Source organism: Rhipicephalus microplus, chromosome 6, assembly GCF_043290135.1.
Source record: "Rhipicephalus microplus isolate Deutch F79 chromosome 6, USDA_Rmic, whole genome shotgun sequence".
Taxonomy (NCBI): Eukaryota; Metazoa; Arthropoda; class Arachnida; order Ixodida; family Ixodidae; genus Rhipicephalus; species Rhipicephalus microplus.
The window spans coordinates 87,145,073-87,168,805 of NC_134705.1; the positions used below are offsets into that span (position 1 = coordinate 87,145,073).

Below are 23,733 nucleotides of genomic sequence, written 5' to 3' on the forward strand. Positions count from 1 at the left end.
GCCCGTGCTGGCTCCTCTAGTATCCTTTCAGTGAAGTCTGGTCCAGTTTCCAAGGCCACAAGGTATTTTCTGATCATTCATAATATTATTTTGTTACAACTGTCTTCAGTTTGCTTTTGTAGGCAAAACAATGTTTTCTTATTGAGCTTAAGCCAATGCTGCTTTAGAATATGGCACTGCTTTCATGACGACTATTATGCAAACGATGTTTTGCATTCATACTAAGCCCTTCATTGCCACAGCAAGTTTCCATGCAGCCGTACTGACACACAGGCGACCATCGTGTGGCACATTGGCAGGTATCACTCAAACCTGTCAATATGGATGACTACAATGCATGCCAAGAGGTGATCCACAGTGGCCGTCAAACGATGGCAGCAGAATGCGAGCAGGCGACTCACTGAATTGTGATCTGCGGCTTCTCGCCTGCCTCGTTGGGAGCCATGTTGATCATGATCTCGAGGATGGTCTCGGACCAGTAGGAGCGGTACGAAAGCAGCCCCAGGTCCGAGAGTGGCTTTTCGGGGGAGCCTGTCTTGCCCTCAAACTTTGACAGCTCGTAGCCTGCATGAGACATGCCAGCAAAGCCCACTGATTGCGACCACTCGCTAGTAGCGCAACGACAGACTCCTACTCCGATAGCACGTTTTTACGCACCTCTCCTTTACACGTCTCATGAAAGCACTTTTGGGATACGGGGGATGTCAACACAGAGATAGCATAGAATAAATATATGCTTTAAATTGTTCAAAGCTTTTTTTCAACAAGTTCACATACCTTGTGCAGCAGTGCTTTTCAAAATCACTCAACAGCCAGTAAAGCAGCGATGGCAGTAACTGAAACATTTACCGGAATAAAGCCTAAAGCTTGTTAAGGATGCGTGATGCTCACCTACTGCAAGCAAAACACTGTAACTGTTCGCTGCACCAGACCACCGGTGCAATTTTATTAACATTCTATGACAGAACGTTCTAACATGCCACACAAGACTGGTCAAGGCTCGCACGTACCGTATTTACTTGATTCTACCGCGCCCTCGATTGTAACGCGCACCCTAGATCCACCGCGGAAAAAAAAAAAAAAAAAAAAAAAAAACCCGTTAAGACATTGATTGCAACGCGCACCCATTTTTCTCGCTGGCCCGCACGATCACACCACTCGAAAAAACGACTCCTTTCGGGAGCGTCTTCCATTTAAATATCAGGTACGGGCGAAGCTTGTGCCCATCTGACGTGTAACAGAGCATTGCCATCACTGTAGTTTTACCGTGGACCGATGTCAACACGCGAACTTGCTTCGCCCCCTTCTTCTCGACGGTTGTGGTGCCAGGCATGTCGAAGTAAAGAGGCGTCTGATCGGCATTCCCGATTTGCCCAAGCAGGTAGCCGTTGTTGCGCCGCAAGTTTAGGACGAACCTCTGAAAACTGAAGCTTTTCATCGTACTCCTCCACAAAACTTTTCGCATATGCATGTTCCCCTTCGGAGGGAAAAGCCTTTCCTCTTCATAAAGTTAGTTAGCCAGCACCTGCTCGCTTTAAACTGGCTCCGCATTAGACCGTTTTCTAAGACTAATTGCATAGCCCGCACTTGGAGCAGTTCTGTCGTCACAGGCTGCTGTGCCGCTCGCTGCTCAAGCACATACTCGCCGAGCAGCTCTTTAATTTGCGGAAACCGACCCTGCTGTGGTCCACTGAAGCCTTTGCGTGAAGCTTTGCTGTCGACAATCTTCTGCTTTTGTTTCCGCCGGTCCCGCACGCACGTTTCGGGAACTCCGAACGACCGCGATGCGGCCCGATTTCCGTCCGTTTCTGCACACGCGATGACTTTTCTTTTAAAAGTGGCATCGTGGGTGGTGCCCTCAAGTTTTTGGAGTCGGCCCTTCCACGCCGTCGATGCTAATGCACTACTAGATGACGAACTCCTCAGCACACGTACGAAGTGCCGCACATGGGAAACACATAGGCAGAAATGGCCGACGCGCCATGCCGACGCACGTAGGGGGCGGCCATTTTGGATTTGCCGATGGCAATAGATTGACCGTAATTTTTTTGTTCGCACTCGATTCTAACGCACATGCGATTTATGAACTCGCTTAACCGGAAAAAAGGCTCGCGTTAGATTCGAGTAATTACGGTATACGTCCGATGGTCAGACATGAGGACAGCAACCATAAGAGCTAGTGCTGTCAATCATTCTGTCATCTGCAAGGCTAAGAATGAATGAAGACACCCTTTTGTCATACAGAATGGGCATAAAACGGTCTCCAGGTGACTTGGATTAGATCGAAACAAAACAAATCAGGTCGGAGAAGTGAATGAAACTGGTTTGAGTCGGGTTAAATTCCATCCCGCGCTGACATAGTGTTAATGTGGCCACTTTCATTCCCCCCCCCCCCCCTCCCCGAACGTCTTCTAGCAGCTTATCAAGACCTTAAAACAGGTAAATCGGTGAAGCCATCACGCTTACCAATTTCGAGCTTTGAAAAACAATTCCCCCAACTATTGACATTCAGTTGTAATAATTCTACACTTTCATATGTGTTAAAAACATTCCTGAATTCATTAAACAATCCCCCAGCAGACGACTGAAATGTGACGCATTATTTCGGGGCACTTCCCCTTGGTTTATAAACTATTTGCTGCGCCTCTCCTTATTTCATAACACTGCATACTGTTCAATCAAGATTGCACCCCGATATGCTGAAGCAACGTTCAGTCAATCCATAATTCGCATGTACCAGTACATGGATAACTTATGTAAATGCTTCGTAACTGCCATCTCTGTGGTAAAATCGCGTCTTCCTAGTATATGCTTCGAAGAATGCAATAATACAGTCGATCCTGGATATATAAAACTCAGATATATTGAATTATTGGCTATATTGAACAGTTGAAAAATTCCATTGAATTTCCCATGCAAAAGTATGAGACTGGTGAACCCATATATCGAACTTCCGCACAGCGGCACATTCGCTATGTCGAACGCCGCGCCGCAGCCCAGAAAGTGCATTTTTCCTAGCAAGTATAAATCAATTTTAGGCCACGTTCTAACAAATGCTGATCCTCTTTCGCGCGCAGGCGAGACAAAAATTGTGTCATTTCATCGCGCTGATTTGGTTCATTGCACGGCACTTGCGTGTACATCGGTACGTTTGATGCGCGATCTGCAGGTCTTACCGCGTGGGCATAGTGTTTTCCAAAACACCGATTGCCGAGGGCACTAAAAAATAATGCGAAGCGACTCGGTGATCTCAGTGCAATGTTAGCATTTGGTTTGCGTTCTCTTCCTTGTTTGTTAGCGCACAATCGCATGCGAGCCTGAAAAGCATGGCCTTCGAGATGTGCGATCTTGTGACGTATTTTTTAAGTGTTTTTGATTTCAGAATGCATGTCTCAGAGGCTACGTTTTGCATGTCTCAACGGCGTACGATGCCTCAGTGAATTCTGTGACTTATCAGCGTTTCCGGGCACCATCTCGGACAGCAGCGACTTTATCCGTACAGATGACGACGTTTCTGACTGCATCAGTGCTGAGGTTTTGGCTGCCGTTGCCGGTGCCGCGGAGTGTAGCCATGCAGTTATGAATGTGCCAATGCCTTCGCTTCCGCCGCTAACCAAGTTTTTGCCGCGCTACAAAGCTTGCATCAACGTTCTGCGTCAATGAACGTTGTGGCCAAAGGAGCTAACTTCGCTTACTTGAAAAGTTTCAATGATATTAAGGGTGAATGGAACTAGACGGCGTGCAAGAAGCAAGGCAAGTTTACGGACTAAATAAAGTTGGGTAACCTGCAGTTCCCACCTTGTTTTTGAGCGAATCGATATGTTAGCTCTTGTAATGATTTCTGAGGCCCGAAATTCTTTAATTTAGACCTTAAATATGTATATTTTATATTTAGAATACTGATATATCAAACTATTTCGCGTTCGCTTTCGAGTTCGATATATCCGCGATCGACTGTACAGCCGATGGGAATAGACTGCAAAGATGGGGGACTCACTGAACTCGATGAGCAATTTGCCAAAGCCTTTCCTCTGGTAGGGCGGTAGTGTCAGGATACAGGCTACGTTGTAGTCCTCCGTTGACTCCTTCTCCTGCACAACAGTGGGACAGAATTTCGCAACATAGTATTTGACTGCACGGCACATCGTACAACTGAGGAGCTATAAGCTGCGACGAACGTGCAATGTTGGTACTACTTTGATCAGATGTTGGCCCTATAGCATCAACACTTTGAACATCATACCTGCCAACATATAGTTATCTTGAAATTCAGGAGATTACAAGGAGCAAGAGAAGGAAGTGGGAGAAACTAGGCCTATGCGAATATTAAAATGCTTCAGATATTTGAACAAATAATACAGTATTCCAATTCGCTTCCAATCGAATTTAAAGTATTGAAAATTTTCATTTACATACTAATCCGTGTGAGACTCCCGTAAGGGTGGTATCACTGCAGTGAAGCGGTACTAAGCTGCGAAAACACCTATCCAGGAGAAATCTGCACTGCCGTGAAGCCCCACTTCAACGTTAAGTGAGGGTATTATCCTCACATCGGTTCATTTTTTAAGTTTAAAAGCTTGTTATGCCGACATACATGCCCCAAGTATAGAAAATTTTAAGAAGTAACATACTTTACAGGCTCTCGCTTGCGTTTAACTGAAAGTCAAGTTCTTCTACTATTCAAAGTTGTTGCTGCTTTATTAAAGGGCCAGTAAACAGCCCTGAGGTCCAAAAAGTTTTAAAAAGAGATATATGTGCAGTTTTTCTTTCCGAACATGCTGCCGCAAGAATTTTGCGAATATGTGCTATATTAAGGAAGTTACAGGGGTCAGAACATCGGTCTAAGCTGATTTCAAATTTTCGCGCGGCCTCGCTCCCCCTTCTCCCTTCCATGAAGGGAAAGGCGTAGCTCATCGATCGTGGTGACTACGCCCACTTCCACAACGTGACACCACGTCAGCGATTGATATCATCGGCGAACTCGATCAGTCACAACGCACTTTCGCTTGCGACGAAGCGTGGTTGTTTGTTTACCGTTTGCAGCACCAGCCGCGGGCCAACCGTTTAAGCGTCAGGTGCGAAGTGTCGACCACAAACGATCAGGTCCCCAACGTACGTCGCTGGATTGCCTATTTGCTTCAGCCATGCAGCGCGCAGGGCCCTATGTGAGGCACCCGGTGCTGATGCTTCTCTGCTGCCCAGTCACTCAATTTGCAGCCGACGACAGAGCAACGCTTTTTACCTGTGTTGCTCATGTCAAGGGCGAAGTACGTTCGTGCGCGCGCATAGACGCTGTAGTTGAGCGAGGAGTGTACATGTGCACGCGACAACTTCGAGGCTGGTTCTTTCATGGCTGTGCCAAAATACAAGGGGCAGTTTCATCGCTGTGGGTGAGAACAGGAACTGATGTTGACTTCACTGATCTTTTTTCACACCTGATTTAGACCAAACGGCGAGCTGCTTCGCCGAGCTGCATGCTACGTCACGTCGCCGATCGCTGAGTTGACGCCACTGCGCTTGCAAGGGGGTTGGTCAGGCATAGGAAAGATGCGCGGGTATTGTTTTTTGAAATAGAGGCTCTGCGTGGCGTGCAGCGTTCTAATATTCAGAAAACGTGATCACTGCGGTCTCTATGAATTGTTGAGCTTGTACGGGCGGTGTAAAAAAAAAGTCAGAGCCTGTTTACTGGCCCTTTAAAGAAAAAAATAAGGCATTTGCACAGGCCTTGTCACAATTTTTTTTACTTCTCAAGAATGCAGTGGAGACACAGTAGTAGACTGACAAGTTTGGAGAATCAGGCCAGTTGGTAAAGCTCAATCGTGACTAACTGAAGAGCACAAGATAACTAGGACCAAAGAAAACCATGGTGCACCAAACAGACACCGACTTCAAACTAACATTCATTCTCCTGTCCTGTCAATCTTCTTTTGTTTTTTCCTGGTTATTTAGTGCTTTTCAAAAAGTCACTGTGCAGCAAGGCACAACAGACCAAGGTGCAAGAACCAAATCATACTAAAAAATTTTTGTACATCTACAAGGGCTAGAACGCGAAGGCACTGATACGAGCTCTAACGTTATGAATGATTAAAAAGTATATAGCAAAAAGGTGCAATGCTTACAAAAAACACAGGTGTTCTACAGTAGCTGGGCCTAATGAAAATTGCTTAATTGTAGTTTACACTTACATAGAAAAACTGTCACTAACCTTGTTGGTTTTGTATTTGTGCGCTGCGCTACCAAACGTCTTTCCAAGTGAACAATGCCAGTTAAATGAAACACGTTTTCCCAGCATCCCAAGAGATACATTAACTAGATTCTGCTGTACATCTGTCAGAGAGGCCTCAATGCAGTAGTCAACAAATTCTGCCCCCCCCCCCCCCCCTCCTTCTCAAAGAAAAGAAGCAGCAAGCAAGCCAGAGGAACACACCTTGGAGAAGTAGCCGACAAGATGGTAACCCCGGCTGTCGACCTCTGTCATGACGTAAAAGAGGAATGGGTCCGTGTCGTAGTACAGAGTCTTGTGATCGAGGAAGCACTTGGCCAGCAGGCAGAGGTTCTGTGCATACATCTGCAACAAACACAGCACAGATACAGGGATCAACTCCAGGCGCAACGAGCTTCGAATGCATACGCCCCTCCATATACAATTTCAACCATTTTTCACATCACGTAGTCGTGTAGCACCTTGCAGACATGATTGCTGCCGGTCAATTTACACACCGTGCTAATTCGTTCGCAATACCTTTTCCCTCTTCCAGAAAAATAACCCCATCACAATGTCTGGGCATTGTAAACAGATACAATAATAACAACTGTTGGGGATTTCCCAATTCAGAAGTTTGATATCAGTACGATACATGCAGTAGGCATGGAGGGCTCAAGAAATTTGGACACCTGGGGCCTCATTAACATGCACTTAGACTGGAAGTGTATGCGCCTCTAGCATTTCAGCTCCACCAAAATGCGACCGCTGTGGCCATTATTCCATCCCGCGACTTCCAGGAGAGCAGATTGCAAGCAAACAAGCATGGCATGTAAACCATGCCATGGAAAACTACTATCTGCAAAGTCCAAAACAGCTTTGTGGTGTGAATACGACAAAAATTTCAAGTGAAAAAGCACACGCCCTTTTTGCTTGAGTAAGCAGCACTTCAAGCTTAAGTTACACATACAAGCATTTCTTGGAATGTCACCGACCACAGCACACAAATTCGGTTCATCATCCAATGCGGAGTGTTCGATGCTGCCACTGGAAATGTGCCATGCAGAAAAACAAAAAGGGAAGATGGAAAGGAGACAATGCTCATTACAGAACATCTCTCACAGACATCTCTACACTGTATGGCAAATTACGTGCACCATCACAGCTCTGCGATAACAGAAAACTGTCCAGCAACTATATGCTGCTCATTGGTGCTGCCTTGCGTGGATTTTCAATCTTGCACAAACTGACACAAAACAACGGCTCTGACAGCGATACCTTGGCAAAGTCAAGCGAAACAATAAAAAATTGGAAAATGGACACATACCTTGTTCTTCCGGCCATCTATTTCGAAGAAGGAGTAGTTTCCCTTACGGTATATTTCATTCCCCGGTGGATGCTTGAGTGTGCATTTGGCCTGAGTGGGGGGGGGGGGGGGGGAAGGGGAGAAGAAGAAAATACATATGCACATAATTTTTTTTGTCCCCAATCATTCCTTCTATTGTAAGCGAGAATCATTCTGTTACAGCCAAGAAGCCACAAAACACGTCCCCAATATGTGCCTGTTGTTTTTATTAGTTGCGCATAATACAGAAAACGAGACTTTCAGACCCTTTGCCTTATTTTGTATGTACGGTGTTGTGTGATGAACACGGACGATGCATAGTGCATACATTTTTATGTCTGAAAGTGAGCAAGTTCTGGAGGCCTTCCTATGTTGTTCATTGCAACCTGGTTTCTTCCTACTTGTTTTCTAAGTATAATTTAGTTAACAGTCTGTCTGTGCACGCACCTGTGCGTGTCTTCAATTACTTTCTAATTTGTAACAGCCACACGAGCCATGAAAACAAGCGGACTGTGTGGCTCTTTTTTCTACCTTAATGAAATAGGTTAGCAACTTCGTTAATGTAAGGATCACCCTCAACCCCCCTTTCCATATTGACAAGGTGCAGCCTATGCATGGAGTAGGTGGGTCATCTCAATCCAAGTTTTTTTCCAGTCTGCATAATCCACACTATTTGTTTGCACCAGAAAAAGACAAAAAATGTGGCAATTTTACTGACCAGATGTCGCTTGAGGCAGGTTCGGGACTTTGTGTACTTCAGACAGAACTCACAGAGGTAAATGCACGAGTTGACTAGTTCCTGAAATAAGCGATAAAGAAAAAAGAAAAACAAATCACATTGGATTCCGATGTCAAGTTCTTAAGTAGTGAGCAGTGCACTTCAGTGATGACGGCTTTTCCAAAAAAAAAAAAAAAAAAACCCAATCACAGGAATGCTTAAGAAGCATGTCTAAGGGGGGAGTACAGCTGAATTTTAAAAAAATAAATGCAACTTGACTGACTTTGATGACAGTTACCAAGATTTTGTATACTTGCGTGCTGACTTGAAATATGCAAATATTTTACTAGCACAATATGCAGATTTTTAAATAGTATAAAATGTCGCCTGTGCCATTCGGAGAGCAATATTTTTTCTAGACTGAGAGAATTCACAATAAATCTGGAGTCAGAAATGTAAGCAGTAAAACAGAAACGGATGTTCAAAACCCATTTGAACAAAAGCTACCGTATGTCAGACATTTCTGAGCGAAATCCCAGGTTAACACTGGCATTGACAATGCAACAGTCCCCAATTTCAATAACTAATTCTTTACTAAAAGAGAAAATGAATGTCCACAGCACTTCTATCAATTCCACACCAAAACACCAGTACATGAATGTTGGCGTGATCATGGCTGTGCTAATGCACTTAAAACGTTCATTTCTTAATTGAATTGATAAAACTAGGCGAGTTTATGTATATACGTGTGCTGATTGCAAATATGCAATTATTTTTCTTGTATAATGTGTAGTTTCTAAAATACAAAATATTTCATCTGCCTTAATGGGAGCAATAATACTCTTTTACAAACTGAGGGAGTTTACAGAGTAAATCGGCATATCACAGTAATATAGAATCATAGTTTTGTTGCACTGCAACAAAACTGGATGTTTTAAACATAATTTGAATAAGGGTTATGGTATGTTGATCACTTTTGAGTAAGTCAATTTCAAGCAGAGATTTCACTCACAAATGTTCCAAATAACTTTTCTTAAACACTTGCTTCTACACCTACGCCTGCTTTTAAGAAACTGGAGGGGTTCCTGTGTTATGACAAGGAACTGACTATTAGTGACAGCTCAGAATGCAGCCCTGAGGTGGCACACTGTAAAAGTACCAATCTCTCATAACTTGGGTTCCTAAGAAGCAGTATGCTTTAAAAGAGAACAGCTCGGTCACACAAAAAAAGAATAAAGGAAAAAAGAGAGACTTGCTCCGTTATTGTTGCATATTTCAAACCTCTCGAAAAGGGAAAAGGCACTTGCTCAGGATTTTATGGTGGTTAAGCATTAGGATAGATAGAAGGTGGGAAGAGATTTTGAACTGTACAGGGTTGTGCACTCATTTGTACCCTAAACTGCGTCCTCGTCTTTTGCACACGTGCTGAAATTTCACTACGAATGATGAATAACCGACTTGCCTAAGCTTTCTTTCAACTCTACTGTACTGCAGCACTGTGTTTCAGAGCAATGGTACCATTCTCTCGACATGGATGACGCAAGCCCACCTACCTGAGGATATGGCGAGAAGTACCAGGGCCTGATCCGGTTCCGTCCCAGCTCGATCATCTCGATGTTCTTCATGCGCGTCACGATGTCATCGTGGTGGGCCACCATGCTGCCCGTGGAGCGCGGACAGGGCGTGGACGAATCCTGGGAGTCCTGCGTGGCTACCGCCGAAGGCAGAGCCTTCGAAGCATAAACCAACCATGTCCAGTCCAGCACATACTTGACTGCCTACAAGCAGGCTACTTTCCCAACATTGTGAGAACAAGCAAGACACGGTGCATCTACCTCCAACCACCACCGCAGCAAGAATGAGAATGTGGTGCACGTGCTGCTGGGCACAGAGGTGCATGGGTCAAGCAACTGCCACCCTTCCAGGCACACTATGTATGCATGGCACACAGTCAAACAAAACTACAACGAAATTTCAGCCACAAAATATTGTCACGACGTCAAAACAGAAGTCTTGCCACAGAGATTGAAACACCAAAAGCAGGTCGATCTTTTTTAATTAGAACGCGCGAGCGAGTTCTTTTTCGTCCATTTCGTAGTCCTTCGTGGCACATGCACGACTGCCATCGTCTTTCTTGAGCAAGCACGTGACATTTGCCTCCCTCCGAAAGAAGCATCGTCCCGATGTGCAACTTAGGTGCTCTACCAGGCGTATGAAGTGGTCGTACGAAAACGGTAACCGGGAGCTAATTAACTCGACAAATACGGTTTCATACGCATGACGTGCACGACTTCGGGCAAATGCTTTTGGTGCTTAGAACTACAATCAGTGTCGGGAACAACTTTGTAATTCACGTTGTTCAAGCGTCGCGTGACGCTGTATGGACCAAAGTACCGTCTTAGTAGTTTCTCAGACAGTCCACGTCGACGTATCGGAATCCAGACCCACACTTTGTCGCCTGGTGTATAGATAATAAACTTGTGTCGGGTGTCGTAGCGTTGTGCATCTTGATGCTGCTGATGACAGATGCGCACGCTCACGAGCTGTCTGGCTTCCTCGGCATCTACATGGATGTCGTGACACTCATGCGGCAACATCGCATCCAATGTTGTCGTGACTTCGCAACCATAGATCAGACTGAACGGTGTCATTTCAGTGGTTTCTTGTCGAGCGGTGTTATAAGCAAAGGTCACGTACGGCAATATCTGATCCCAGTTTTTATGTTCCGTGTCAACGTACATGCTGATCATGTCTGTGCAGGCCCTATTGAAGCGCTCCTTCAGTCCGTTTGTCTGCGGATGGTATGCAGTTGTTCTCCGGTGAGCTGTACCGCTGAGTCTGAGAACCGACTCCAAAAGCTCCGCGGTGAAGGCAGGTCCTCTGTCTGTGATCACTGTAGTCGGAGCGCCATGCCAAAGGACGATGTTTTCGATGAAGAACTGAGCGACTTCTGCTGGTGTGCCACGCTGCATAGCATTAGTCTCCGCATAACGGGACAGGTAATCAGTGACCACAATAATCCATCTGTTCCCTGCTGTGGAAGTTGGAAAGGGACCCAGAAAATCTATTCCAATCTGGGTGAATGGCTTTTCTGGTGCTTCGACTGGATGTAAAAGACCGGCTGGCTTGCTGGGAGGCGCTTTGCGTCTTTGGCAGTCGGTGCAAGTTCGCACGCGATGGTTAACAGCAGCAGGTAACTTTGGCCAGTAGTACTTGCATCGTAGTTGGCATGGCGTGCTTGCTCAAGAAAGACGATGGCAATATTCTCATAGGCTACAAAGGAAATCATAGAAAAAGCCTCCTCAGAACAAATTACTTTTCTAGAAGTATTTCCATTCCAACTAACTTTTCGTGAAAACAACTCAATAAGGAAGGGGTGCTTTCTTAATATTGCCCAAAAATTCTAATACATCAGGGGTGCTATGCAGGATAGGCCGAGTTTCACCCGAGTTCCACCCGAGTTCGTGAAATTCGGGATCTTCCCGAGCTCTGGTGACACCCCCTTATGAACGAACCAACAGTTTGAAAAAGTCAAATCCACCCCTCAGCGCGCAGCGTTTCATTGCTTACGATGGAACCAGTCATCGCGTCAAGGACAGTCTACTAAGTTGGGTGGTGTTTTCAAACCAGAGGCATCTTCTTTTATACGTTTGTCGTTCCGCTGAGTGCAGAAGTGTGCCATGTCATAACTGGGGAATGGCTGTGCAAGAGACTTTCATCAGCTGAGCTCTCTCAAGCAGTGCTCGTCAACGAGAATGCTGTCTGCGTCCCACAAGAGTGCGTAAACACTCCCAAGTGCACTACAAAAAACTCCCAAGTGGGAAACACTCCCAAGTGCATTGCAAGGCGTGCCAGTGACACATGGTCGGCGTCGCACACGAACACTGTGACACGCAGACGGCGTTTCAGAAGTGCGTGCACAGACAGAGGGTGATAAAAAGTGCGTCGCATGTTTTACATGCAAAGAAGCTGCTTCGTAATGTTCACCGCATCAAATGCCTGAGAGTCACACCGGCGCCATCGCAGTCACGAGTTGAACTCCGACCTTCTCAGAATCCAGTTTGTATCCCAGTTCAGGCGTCCATCAGTTTGATTGACAGATGCCTGTGGCGAATATCGAGTCCGCCCACCACTTTCGCTCTTCCCGAGGAGCAGTGCTCACGCCGCAACACCAGCGAGCGCACAGTTGATCTACCAGCTTCAATTTTCTCAATTTTCCCGCGCTCACGACATATCCAATCACAGCCACATTGCTGACAAGATGCGAGTGCCCCTGGTGACCCCCTTTCCTTACATTTATCCGCAATATTTGATATAAGCGAAAGGGGGAGCAGGATAGTGCTGTGAGTGCATCCTTGCTGCCTTCGAAAGTGGAAATTTCCATGCTGCAAGTGGAGCGAAACAACCTGCGCGAAAGAAAAAATACGCCCACGAACACGCCTGTGCGAGGTGCGTGTTGAGTTGGCAAAAATACAGCACGACAATTGCGCTGACGTCGCTGCACTGCTAAAATTGTTGAGAGAGTGCCGGCGCTGATGTGCTCACACGTGGTGTTTCTTTGACAACTGCCAAAAATGTTCCACATGCGTTTACAATGCCATGCGCATTCGTGTAGCCATTTTCATCAACACTGCTGTCACGCACTCCTCACTGTCTTCATGCCAAGGCCACTGGAAGTAAGCTCGGAGCAAGCTCGGGGTGCCCGAGAAGCTCGGGCCATCCTGCATTGCACCCCAGGATGACAATTCTAGAAAGGCTCGGTGACATCTACCACAGTACAGCTACAGATAACACCTGTATCTCTGTTTTAAGGCGGGCTATTCCAGACTTTGTGGCCTTGGGGAACTCCAACAGCATCCCCAAAATGATGCAAGAGCCTTTGTCGCTCCCCCCACCCCTCCCTTTTTAATTAATGTACAGTTGCGATAAATATGATTTGCACAACAGGGAAGCGTGTGGCCTCATGATGACAAAGATAACCCAAGACTTTCACTAGCCCTCATTTAGACAACTGAATGATGTGTTCTCACATGAGAATAGTCGCCAAGAAAGTACCATAATTACTCGAATCTAACGCGCACCTTTTTTCCGGTTAAGCGAGTTCATAAATCGCATGTGCGTTAGAATCGAGTACGAACAAAAAAATTACGGTCAATCTATTGCCATCGGCAAATCAAAATGGCCGCCCCCTACGTGCGTTGGCATTATCGACATGGCGCGTCGGCCATTTCTGCCTATGTGTTTCCCATGTGCGGCACTTCGTACGTGTGCTGAGGAGTTCGTCATCTAGTAGTGCATTAGCATCGACGGCGTGGAAGGCCGACTCCAAAAACTCGAGTGCACAACGATGCCGCTTTTAAAAGAAAAGTCATCGCGTGTGCAGAAACGGGCGGAAATCGGGCTGCATCGCGGTCGTTTGGAGTTCCCGAAACGTGTGTGCGGGACCGGCGGAAACAAAAGCAGATTGTCGACAGCAAAGCTTCACGCAAAGGCTTCAGTGGACCACAGCAGGGTCGGTTTCCGCAAATTAAAGAGCTGCTCCGCGAGTATGTGCTTGAGCAGCGAGCGGCACAGCGGCCCGTGACGACAGAACTGCTTCAAGTGCGGGCTATGCAATTAGTCTTAGAAAAAGGTCTAATGCGGAGCCAGTTTAAAGCGAACAGGTGCTGGCTAACTAACTTTATGAAGAGGAAAGGCTTTTCCCTCCGAAGAGGAACATGCATATGCGAAAAGTTTTGCGGAGGAGTACAATGAAAAGCTTCACAGTTTTCAGAGGTTCGTCCTAAACTTGCGGCGCAACAACGGCTACCTGCTTGGGCAAATCGGGAATGCCGATCAGACGCCTCTTTACTTCGACATGCCTGGCACCACAACCATCGAGAAGAAAAGGGCGAAGCAAGTTCGCGTGCTGACATCGGTCCACGGTAAAACTACAGTGACGGCAATGCTCTGTTACACGTCAGATGGGCACAAGCTTCGCCCATACCTCATATTTAAATGGAAGACGCTCCCGAAAGGAGTCGTTTTTTCGAGTGGTGTGATCGTGCAGGCCAGCGAGAAAAATGGGTGCACGTTGATATCGGTGTCTTACGTTTTTTTTTTTTTTTTCGCGGTGAAAATCGGGTGTGCGTTACAATCGAGGGCGCGGTAGAATCGAGTAAATACGGTAATGTTCAGTTTTGGAAATGAAGGCAAGCTGAAGCCATCCACTGTCACAAACGGTGGTGGCTGCAAGGATAAAAGCTACAGCAATGCGAATAAGCATGACTGACTTCTGTTACGATGGTGGCTCTGTTTCCTAGTCACTTGCATACAATTCCCATTGACAAATACTGTGTGGATGTGAATTCCTTCGATCGGCTGCTAATGCTGCCTTTGTGTTGCACATTTGTGGTACACTTCCCAGATATAACGATCTATCCATTATAACGACCATATTTTGATGCACTTACAATTTTGCTATGCTACCCTTTGAAGCTGAGTCCACATACAGCGAACATTTTTCAAAGCTTCTTCTATAAAGAAACACTTCCGACACAATAGCGGTAAAAATATGGCGCATACGAAGTAGATATGGCCAGCCGAATAAAAAATGTCACCAGTGACAAGCTAAAAAACAAGCTTGTCAAGGTTTGGTCAGTCATGTGCATGTTTTTACGGGCGAGTCCATATACAACAAACTACAAATATGACGACCACTTATTGCAGCACTTTCAAGTTCATTAAAAACAGGTTCGACTGTACTAACCAGAACTATAACAAACTACCGAATTGAAATGGAACAACCACCCCTAATATGACAGGTTTCATGTGCTTGAATTCTGCACCCCTGTTCATCACTCGGTGAATGGGACTCCTGTTAAACAGAACGTGTTTCGCGGGCCCTCTGGGTTCCGCTTAATGAGGCGACTGTATACAGTCGCGCCCATTTATGAGAGACACTGATGTAACAGACAAATGAGTATAGGAGAGGCCAGTGTGCTTACAGCAAAACAGGGGTTAAGAAAATGCATACGTGGTACCTTGCTAATAAGAGACACTTCATATGAAAGACGAGAACTGCTCCCTGGTGCATGTCTCTTATTAAGGGTTTCGACTGTGTATGAAATTTCAGTCCAAGACACTCTTTAACCAACATCATCCAACCAATTTAGTTGTAGCAAGATTTGACTGCACAGTTATAATTAAAAAGTAAAGCAAAGGCATAGTAGCTTGTACATCAGCATAGGTTTTAATTGCAAAAAGGAGAGTCGGAACAGGCCAAGTAGCACATCTTTATAGTTTGTCATATCAGATTGCTCAGGAGTGCCCAAATATGCCAGATGCCCACACAATGATACAGGCAGTGCAATAGTATGCAGCTTTTCATACAGTATCTGGGCAGTCTGTAATCGCCAAACAAGGTGATAGAGCACTGAAAAAACAATGAATAATGATTCACAAGATTATATAGGCGACTGGTTGTGAGAAGGTATGCATGCAGTGCAAGTGAGAGCTGCAGGAAATCAGAGCAATAGGGAGTGGGAAATGTGCACGCGTGTGCAATGTTATTTCAACTGGCAGAGATTACTGACAACTCAATCAATGACAGCTGTACTTGCAGACAAATACACCCTTCAACGGCCATCGAGGAGTATTTTAGGATCTGTTGCCGTGTCCCATCACAGTACGGCAGAGACTCACCTCGTTTTCAGTGGGAAGGCATTTCCTCTTCCGTCCTGCTGCTTTCTTTGGTGGGGCCCCATTCTGCACGAACAAAACGCATAGCATTTAGAAAAAAGAAAAAAAAAAAGACAGAAATTTGAGGGCAGCCTCAATTAAATGAATTTTATTTGCAATTAGGTATTTCATTTTCTAACGCATGCATGATGTTTCTATTCCAATTCTTTGTTTTATCGAGGGATGCAGGACGTGCTTTTGGTGTGCACAGTTTTGGATAGAAGAGACATGGCGGTGCTGCAAGGCCAGGTACAAGAGAAAAAGAACAGGCTTTAAAAAATTGCCGGGTCTTGGAACCCCGCTCTCAGGACACACGAATGCAGCCACACGGTCGGGCAACCCATACACTTTGTACATTCATTCAACTACTTTTGCAAACAAAGATATCACCAGCCGATAACTCAGAGGCTGGTCAGTTTATGGACTTCTGCCTTAACCATAACCTGACCCGATTGATAAACGAACCAACTCGTGTAGCGCAAGACTGTGCTAGCACTCTTAATCTCATCCTAACAAAACACCCTAAATACTTGTCATTAATTAGTTTCCTTAAAAAATGAAGTGATTATAAAGTAATTGAAGCTACATTTTCACTTAAACCACCCCTTTGCCATTCACCCGTGAAACGAATTCACCTCTATGATAAAGATAACTACTCAGCCATAAACAACGAACTGCATCAATTTTTCCAGTCACAGATCAGTAGTTGAAAATCACTCTGTGCACAAAACTGGTCATTATTTCAGGGCAAGATGAATGGTTTGGCCGATAAGCATATCCCTGTCGTCTCTATTCTTTCAAACTGCCATAAACCATGGTTCACAAGAACTTTGAAAACACTTGAGAATAAAGAAAAATGGTCTTTCGTTCTGCAAAGTGTAAACGGGATGCAGTCTCATGAGACAAATAAAATACTATCAAGCTGAACGCGAATATCTTACGGCTGCTCGTCAATGCAAACATTCCCCTTTTAGCTCCGGCCTTCCCCGCATGATAACCAATAACCCTCTGGCAAGCCATTGGCAGACTATCTAAATTCTGGAAGACCATTAACTATCAGCCCGACCCCCCTATCCACATTTACAATGATCAGGGTGATATTCTTTCAGATTCTGAGTCTGCTAACGCATTCAATGCCGCCTTTTCATACGTTTTCACAAGTGAATCACATGCCCAACTGCCCGAATGTTCTACCTCTACCATGTCAACAATGTCGGCTATAAAAAACTTTTCAGCCGAAGGCATCGCATCACTGATTGATAAAATAAAGGTTTCGTCTTCCGCAGGACATCACCTCTAAACTGTTAAAAAACACTAAAAATGTTTCTGCCGCAGTGCACACCCTCTTTTTCACACAGTCTTTGTGTTCAGGCACTTTACCAACTGAATGGATAGTCGGCGAGGTCATTCCTGTTTACAAGTCTGGTAACAGAGTTTCACCATTAAACTATTGACCCATCTCCATAACCAGTATACCATGCAAAATCATGGAGCATATCGTATACACAAATATCACGGACTTCCTCGATTTCAACAGTTCCTTCTATCTCTGGTTTCATCATGGTTTTAGCATGGGTCTTCTTGTGAAACTCAGCTCACTTTTTTTCTTCACGACCTGCACTCAAACTTAGATACTAACACCCATGTAGATGCAATATTTCTCGATTATGCTAAGGCATTCATTCGACAAGGTACGTTATCGACAGCTGCTATTAAAGCTGTCTTGTCTAGGCTTGCACCCTGATGTCATACAATGGATCAACGCATTCGTTAGTAACCGGTCTCAGCGTGTGCGCATAAATGACACGTCTTTTAGCCCTGTTTCCATAACCTCCGGCATCACCCAGGGCTCCGTACTCGGTCCTCTATTATTTATTATATAGTATATAAATGATCTGCCATTGGAAGTTTCTTGTTCTATTCGCATGTTCGACTGCGTCCTATATCAAACAGTAACTAATACCACCGACCAGGTTGTGCTGCAGAGCAGTGTAACTAATACCCTAAACTGGTGCGATTGCTGGCTCACGGTTCTTAACCCCAGTAAATGTAAAGTTATGTCTTTTACCCGGTCACGTAGCCCTCTCCTCTATGAGTATGAAATTTCTAACACTCGGATTGAAACTGTTAGTTATTACAAATATCTTGGTGTCACTATCAGTAAAGATCTTAACTGGTTTTACTATGCACCCAACATCACTTCATCCAGTAAGAAAACTTTAGGCGTTGTAAGAGGTCAACTACAAAACGCTCCTTCTGATGTTAAACTCATTGCCTACAAGTCCCTAATTCGCCCAAAACTTGAATTTACATCTGTCATCTGGAACCCTCACCAAAGCTCCCTCACAGATGCTCTAGAGATGGCGCAGAACCGCGCCATCAGGTTCATTCACTCATCATATTCATACAATGTAAGTGTTTCCTCACTGAAGACGGAAACAGGCCTGTCCACCCTTTCCAGTCGCCGTCGCATTGCCAACCTATCTTTACTACTAAAAATGTACCACAGTTCACTAAATCAGACACCTTATTTCTCACCACCATCTTGTATGTATGTCACCTCGTACAAGCAATTCCAGAAATGTTGCTCGGCCCCATACCTACACTCTCACGTTCTCGTCTTCCTTTTCCTACGCACCATTGTAGATTGGAACAGCCTTCCCTACGCCATCGTTGCCATCACCAATCCAGAATCATTCATTGAAGCTGTATGTGCTCATTTCTTATCCTGATTGGTCAAGTGTCATGAATTCTTCTTGTACCCCACCCCTTTTGTAATGCTCCCATGTGGAGTCTTTAAGGGAAAAAAGTGAAAAGAATCAGAACTGTCACCGGTGACATGCTAAGAAACAACCTTATAGAATATTCTCTATACGACACTCAAACAAAATAACAACAAACACAAGGCAACGCAAAGGTGGCGTCGCCGATGTTCGACTCACCACAAGGGGCCCACGGGAGACGACTCGCGGTGCCGCCCCCATAAACCCATCACGAGAGACGACTGTTTTGCACCAGCCACCACACACCAAAGAGACTCTCGAATCTTTCTCCAGGGTGCCCACCAAGCCTCGCCATCGTAGCACTTCTAGCGTAAAACCTATATGTGGTCTAACTGCGAGACACGTGTGCACCACGAGGCATAAAGAACTTTACAGGGTGTGATAGCACCCTTAGAGTGTTAGCCCTTCAACTTTTTCTGATAAACGTAATCCATGTAAATGAGTAACAAAGCAGTGTAAAGTAATATATCAATATTTATTGGTCATAAATAGTATGTTGTGTTATGAATTTAGTTTTTCTTTCATTATTACTGCTTTGAAGTATTGGATCTAGTCTGAAGTTGGCAAGAACAAGGTTTGTGCGCCTTGGTGGTTGTTTCCAGTCATACGAAATCCATCGTAGAGCATATCGAGACGTCATATATTGCACAAGCCTGTCGTTCTCCATAATCCTCTTCATCATTATCAGAGGCATTGTCATGACATGTAGTGGGTACCTTGCATGAGCTGTGCCGTGATGGCAGAAAGAAAATGTGTGGTCTGGAACGCGCTTGTTCTTCATCATCATCACTGTCATTCAGGGACGATGGTAAACATGGTTCGACCCTGTGAAGCTTCGGCCCTAAATAAATTTTCTCGCAGCAAACCAAGTGGCATAAAACTTCCGAAGTAGTAGACACATCATTAAATCTGTATCGAGGCCTCAGCAATTTTAGCATTTTCTGAACTATTCACAGAATACAGCACTCGTAGATGTTGTAGTTGTGAAAGGCATGGTTAGTCGTAACCATCCGGGGTTTTATTTGTACCCCAAGTGGGCTGCACCTGAGATGTTCCTGCATTTTGAACCCCTCACAGTGTTATAGAGGCTGCACCATGGAAGGAGCTGTCCCATTCACCCATTAAAAAATTCTGGCATCACTACTGTAGAGCCGCTTTCACAACTGGGAATCAAATCTATGACATCCTTCCCAGCCGCAAAGTGCAGCCTAAATCGATGCACTACCATGGGCATGAGCACGGTAGGAGGGGGCCAGTTGACATACTCCACTAATCGTCTCAGGACGTGCCAAGCCCCATTACCTTTAATCTGTTAGTCTTTTCTCGTTGCTACAGTCGAATCTCATTATTTCGAATACGCTTAATTCGAACTTCTGGTTAATTCGAACTCACGATGAGGTACCGTCACAGCTAAGTGTATTCTGATGGGCGAAAACGCCCGGTAATTCAAACGACCAAGCACTTCCGACGGTTAATTCGAACATACCGCGCTCCGAAAATGCTCTCAGCACCCTGCCCAATCCCACAGCGGCACTTGCGACACCTCAATGCTGCCCGCGAAGGAAAGGAAAAGGAAAGAAAAGGCTGCGGTGGAATGCTTGCTCTCTCTCAAATGCCGATCTGCGACGCGCCCATGTCAGGATTCTCCCTTTTCCGTCCCTGCCACGTAAAGATCCTCCTCTTTCCAACGCGGAATGCGAAGAGAGAGAGGAAAAAAAAGAAAGCTGTCCCTGGGTTGAATGAATGTGTGGTTGAAGGAAAGGAAAAAGGCGCTATCTTCTGCAGCCCTTGCCCCTTGCGGGAGCACGGCCCTGCGCCTTGAGGGGGGGGGGAGGGGGTCTATTATGTGCCTGTTACACGCTTCCCCCTTTTCCTTCCCTGCCACGTAACCCTTCTTTCAAAACGACACAAGCGAAGAGAGCAAAAAAAAAAAAAAAAAAAGAAAGCTGCTGTGGAGGATTGGTTATCTCTCAAATACCGATCTGCTTCTCTCCGCATGGAGACGCTCCGCTACGCAGCAGTCGTTGTTGTCGTCGTTGTTGTCGTCGTCTTTAGAAAGTGTCGGTGCTGGACATTTCCGCGCGCAACTTGTCTTGCCAGGAGAATGCTGAAGCCGCAAAGTAGAAATGCTTTGCAAGCTGCGTGCGAAATTGATTGACTCGCTGCAAGGCAAATGTGTGCAGACGCGCATCACCGATTGCTTCAATTAATAACGAATGTCCTGTGATTTGTGAATGAATGTAAGCTTTCCTAAACTTCCTCCTCATGTGTTAGCTCAATGCACATGTGCAACTGCATGAAGATCCCTCCACTTATTTACCTTTCATTAATTCGAATTTCTTTTAATTCGAATATATTTTCGGGCCCCTTCGAGTTTGAATTATCGAGATTCAACTGTGTTATGGCCACGGTTAAGGCAGTACAAATCTCCAATGGTAATGACAACCAAGGACAGAAAAATTCGCTCCTGCACCTATTCTTTAATCTACATTCCACTGTCTCTGGATTCAGGGAGGGTGCGAGAGGCAGAGCGCTGACTGAAACTTGCCGCCCTCCCCCCCTACCTTATTGCAAACCCTGTGCACGCTATGCACATTGCTGAGAACAATAAATCACGGACAAGGGCTTTCAGCAAGCAAGCAAACAAGCCTATGTGTACTTGTACAGTACACTGGAGAAATCTGCTCAAGTGAAGTGGCCACCCATGCAATCCGTAGCGTGCCTTTGAACTGTAAACCATGTCTTTCCAATTTCGCACATAATTGTTGCTATAGTCCACCACTATACCTCTCTGTGAAAAGCGTCTCAGGTTGCGTTGGCACACGGCCATCACCGCAGCAGTATATGAACAGGACCCTCCGTGCTCACCTCCTTAACAGCCTTGCTCACTTCGGACGTCCTGGCTTTTTTGCTCCAAACCTCAGAGTTCTGTGAACAGGAAAAAAAGCGAGGCAGGCGGTAAAACAGGTGATACGAATAGGCAGGCAGCAGAAGGGTAGGAGTGCCAGGATGCGAAACGATGGCAAGCCAGCAAGTACGCAGCATCAAAAGGCCAAAGCATAGAGCTTATTCTTATGTGCCTCTCTGGACTACTCATATTCCAATGCTCCTCTAAAAAAAGGGGTAGAAAATTCAATCGTTGAGCTGAGACTAAGACAATCTCAACCATCATTGAGTCGTCATTAGCCAAAACATGAGCAATCAATATGGACAAATGTCAGCCGGTGCAATAAAGCACTGGTAGGATACAACTTGATGTGGTAATTGAAGTTACTTAACTTACAAAGAAAAATAAGAACAATGCAACACACAGCCACGAGCCACAGCTAAAAAGCCTCCAAATTAGACACAAATGCAAAACAGAATGCAAAATAAAATACACAGCATATAAAGAAGACTAATAGAACATATTTCAATATTTATATTATTTAGCAACTGGTGCAGATCAATATTTTCCATGTGATTCCCAAAAACCAACAGCGTAACCTTTGTTCACATTACTTTGTATGTAAAAAAAAATAATTGCTAACGTTTAAACAGTTGGAATTAAAAAGCCGTGCTGTGTTATCTTCCCACTGTAGTTTGCAAACCAGCTACTGATTTTGACTTCTGTTCACTCTTGAAGTTGGGCGACAAGGCATGAGGTTTTTGATGACACTGAGCAGTTAGCAGTCGCATAATTTGCTTATGAAGTCATATTCACAAAAGAAGATGAGAAGTCATATTCAGCAAAGAGAATGCAAAACCACAAAAACAAATGCAACAGCGGAGGCCTGTGAAGAACCTCAACAAAAAGCGACAGGTCGTAACAGTGGCCGCCGTACCTCCTTCGTATCTCTGACAGCCGCGGGCGGGGCGGCCGGCTCACCGGGCGATTTCTCCGCCCACGTTTCTGCGGCACTGGCCGGTGGGAGGGCCTTTACCAGAGACACAGAAAAGGACCAATAATGAAAACAGAACAGAACGGGGATGTGGCAAAGTAAGCATCAAGCAACACCCAGGCATAGGAAAGGGAGGGAGTGGGAACTAAGGATTGGTTGGGTGAACAAAAAGAAGAGGTCTAGCAGGATAAAGCTCAGGAATGTGCCGCCGCCTAATAGTATGCTCATATCAATTGCGTCATACGTATGCTTTAAAGGGACACAAAAGGGAACTGTTAAGTTGAGCTAGATTGAAGAATTAGACTTCTGTAATAAGCAGTTGAGCCTTCCCAACGAGAACAGAGCGTTTGCAAATGAGAAAACAAGAAAATTTTGAAATCAAAGTGGCGCCTTCCATTGTGCTCTGTGGACACCTCCTTGAATGTTGCCAGATTCTATATTTTGATTACCTAATTACTGCTGTGGTTCATGCTAATTCTGGCGTGCACTAAGTGTGCTACGACGCACTTTGATGACTTCGTGGTAATCTCGCATGACGATCATGACGACGCCATTGACATTTCAGCAAGCTACCGGCGAATCATCAAAACACACTGTCAAAAAAAAAGATTAACGACAAAATACGGCCGCAGTCTCTTGCAGTCCACATGAGAAGTTACTGTAGAAAAGGTAGCCTATATCTTGCATTCCATGAAGTATGCACGAATAAAAAGCATGAAAATTGCAACCCAACCAAGAATCGGGGGTGTTACCACGTTGCGGAAATCGTCACAATCTTTTCTGGGCGACAAGCGATTTTTTCTGGTTTTCCAGAAACCTGCGATGAAATGGCAACGAATGGCCTTTCGCGACAGCAAATCCTGTGGTCGTCGCTACAAAATTGCGAGCATGTGGTTATGTCTAAATGTTTCGTATTTTCAGAAAACGACCGTCGTTTGGCACGAGTAGTTTTATGACCGTCGCTTGCTGCGTGCTTATCAGCTGCAATGCCTCTACACTGGGCACCATTTGTGAACTCCGCTGTGGCGCACACTTAATAAAAAAAAGGCAGGGCAGGGGACGTGCTGTGCACAGATAGATAGAGC

At 45.3% G+C, this 23,733-nt stretch overlaps 1 protein-coding gene across 3 annotated transcripts in view; it reads right to left on the reverse strand.

Annotated features, from left to right (window-relative positions):
• The window catches only part of Tip60 (Histone acetyltransferase Tip60), a 39,730-nt gene that overhangs the window by 3,832 nt on the left and 12,165 nt on the right, over positions 1-23,733 (reverse strand). Inside the window, exons 6-14 of one of the 3 annotated variants that reach the window (XM_037418997.2) lie at positions 22,592-22,684; positions 21,636-21,695; positions 15,949-16,011; positions 9,819-9,968; positions 8,266-8,346; positions 7,530-7,619; positions 6,428-6,568; positions 3,998-4,091; positions 402-564 (exon numbers count right to left, since the gene is read on the reverse strand). In XM_037418997.2, coding sequence (XP_037274894.2) covers positions 402-564; positions 3,998-4,091; positions 6,428-6,568; positions 7,530-7,619; positions 8,266-8,346; positions 9,819-9,968; positions 15,949-16,011; positions 21,636-21,695; positions 22,592-22,684 — 935 coding nt within the window. Of the gene's footprint in view, positions 1-401; positions 565-3,997; positions 4,092-6,427; positions 6,569-7,529; positions 7,620-8,265; positions 8,347-9,818; positions 9,996-15,948; positions 16,012-21,635; positions 21,696-22,591; positions 22,685-23,733 lie in introns of all 3 variants that reach the window. The other 2 variants (XM_037418996.2, XM_037418998.2) reach the window with 2 other exon arrangements.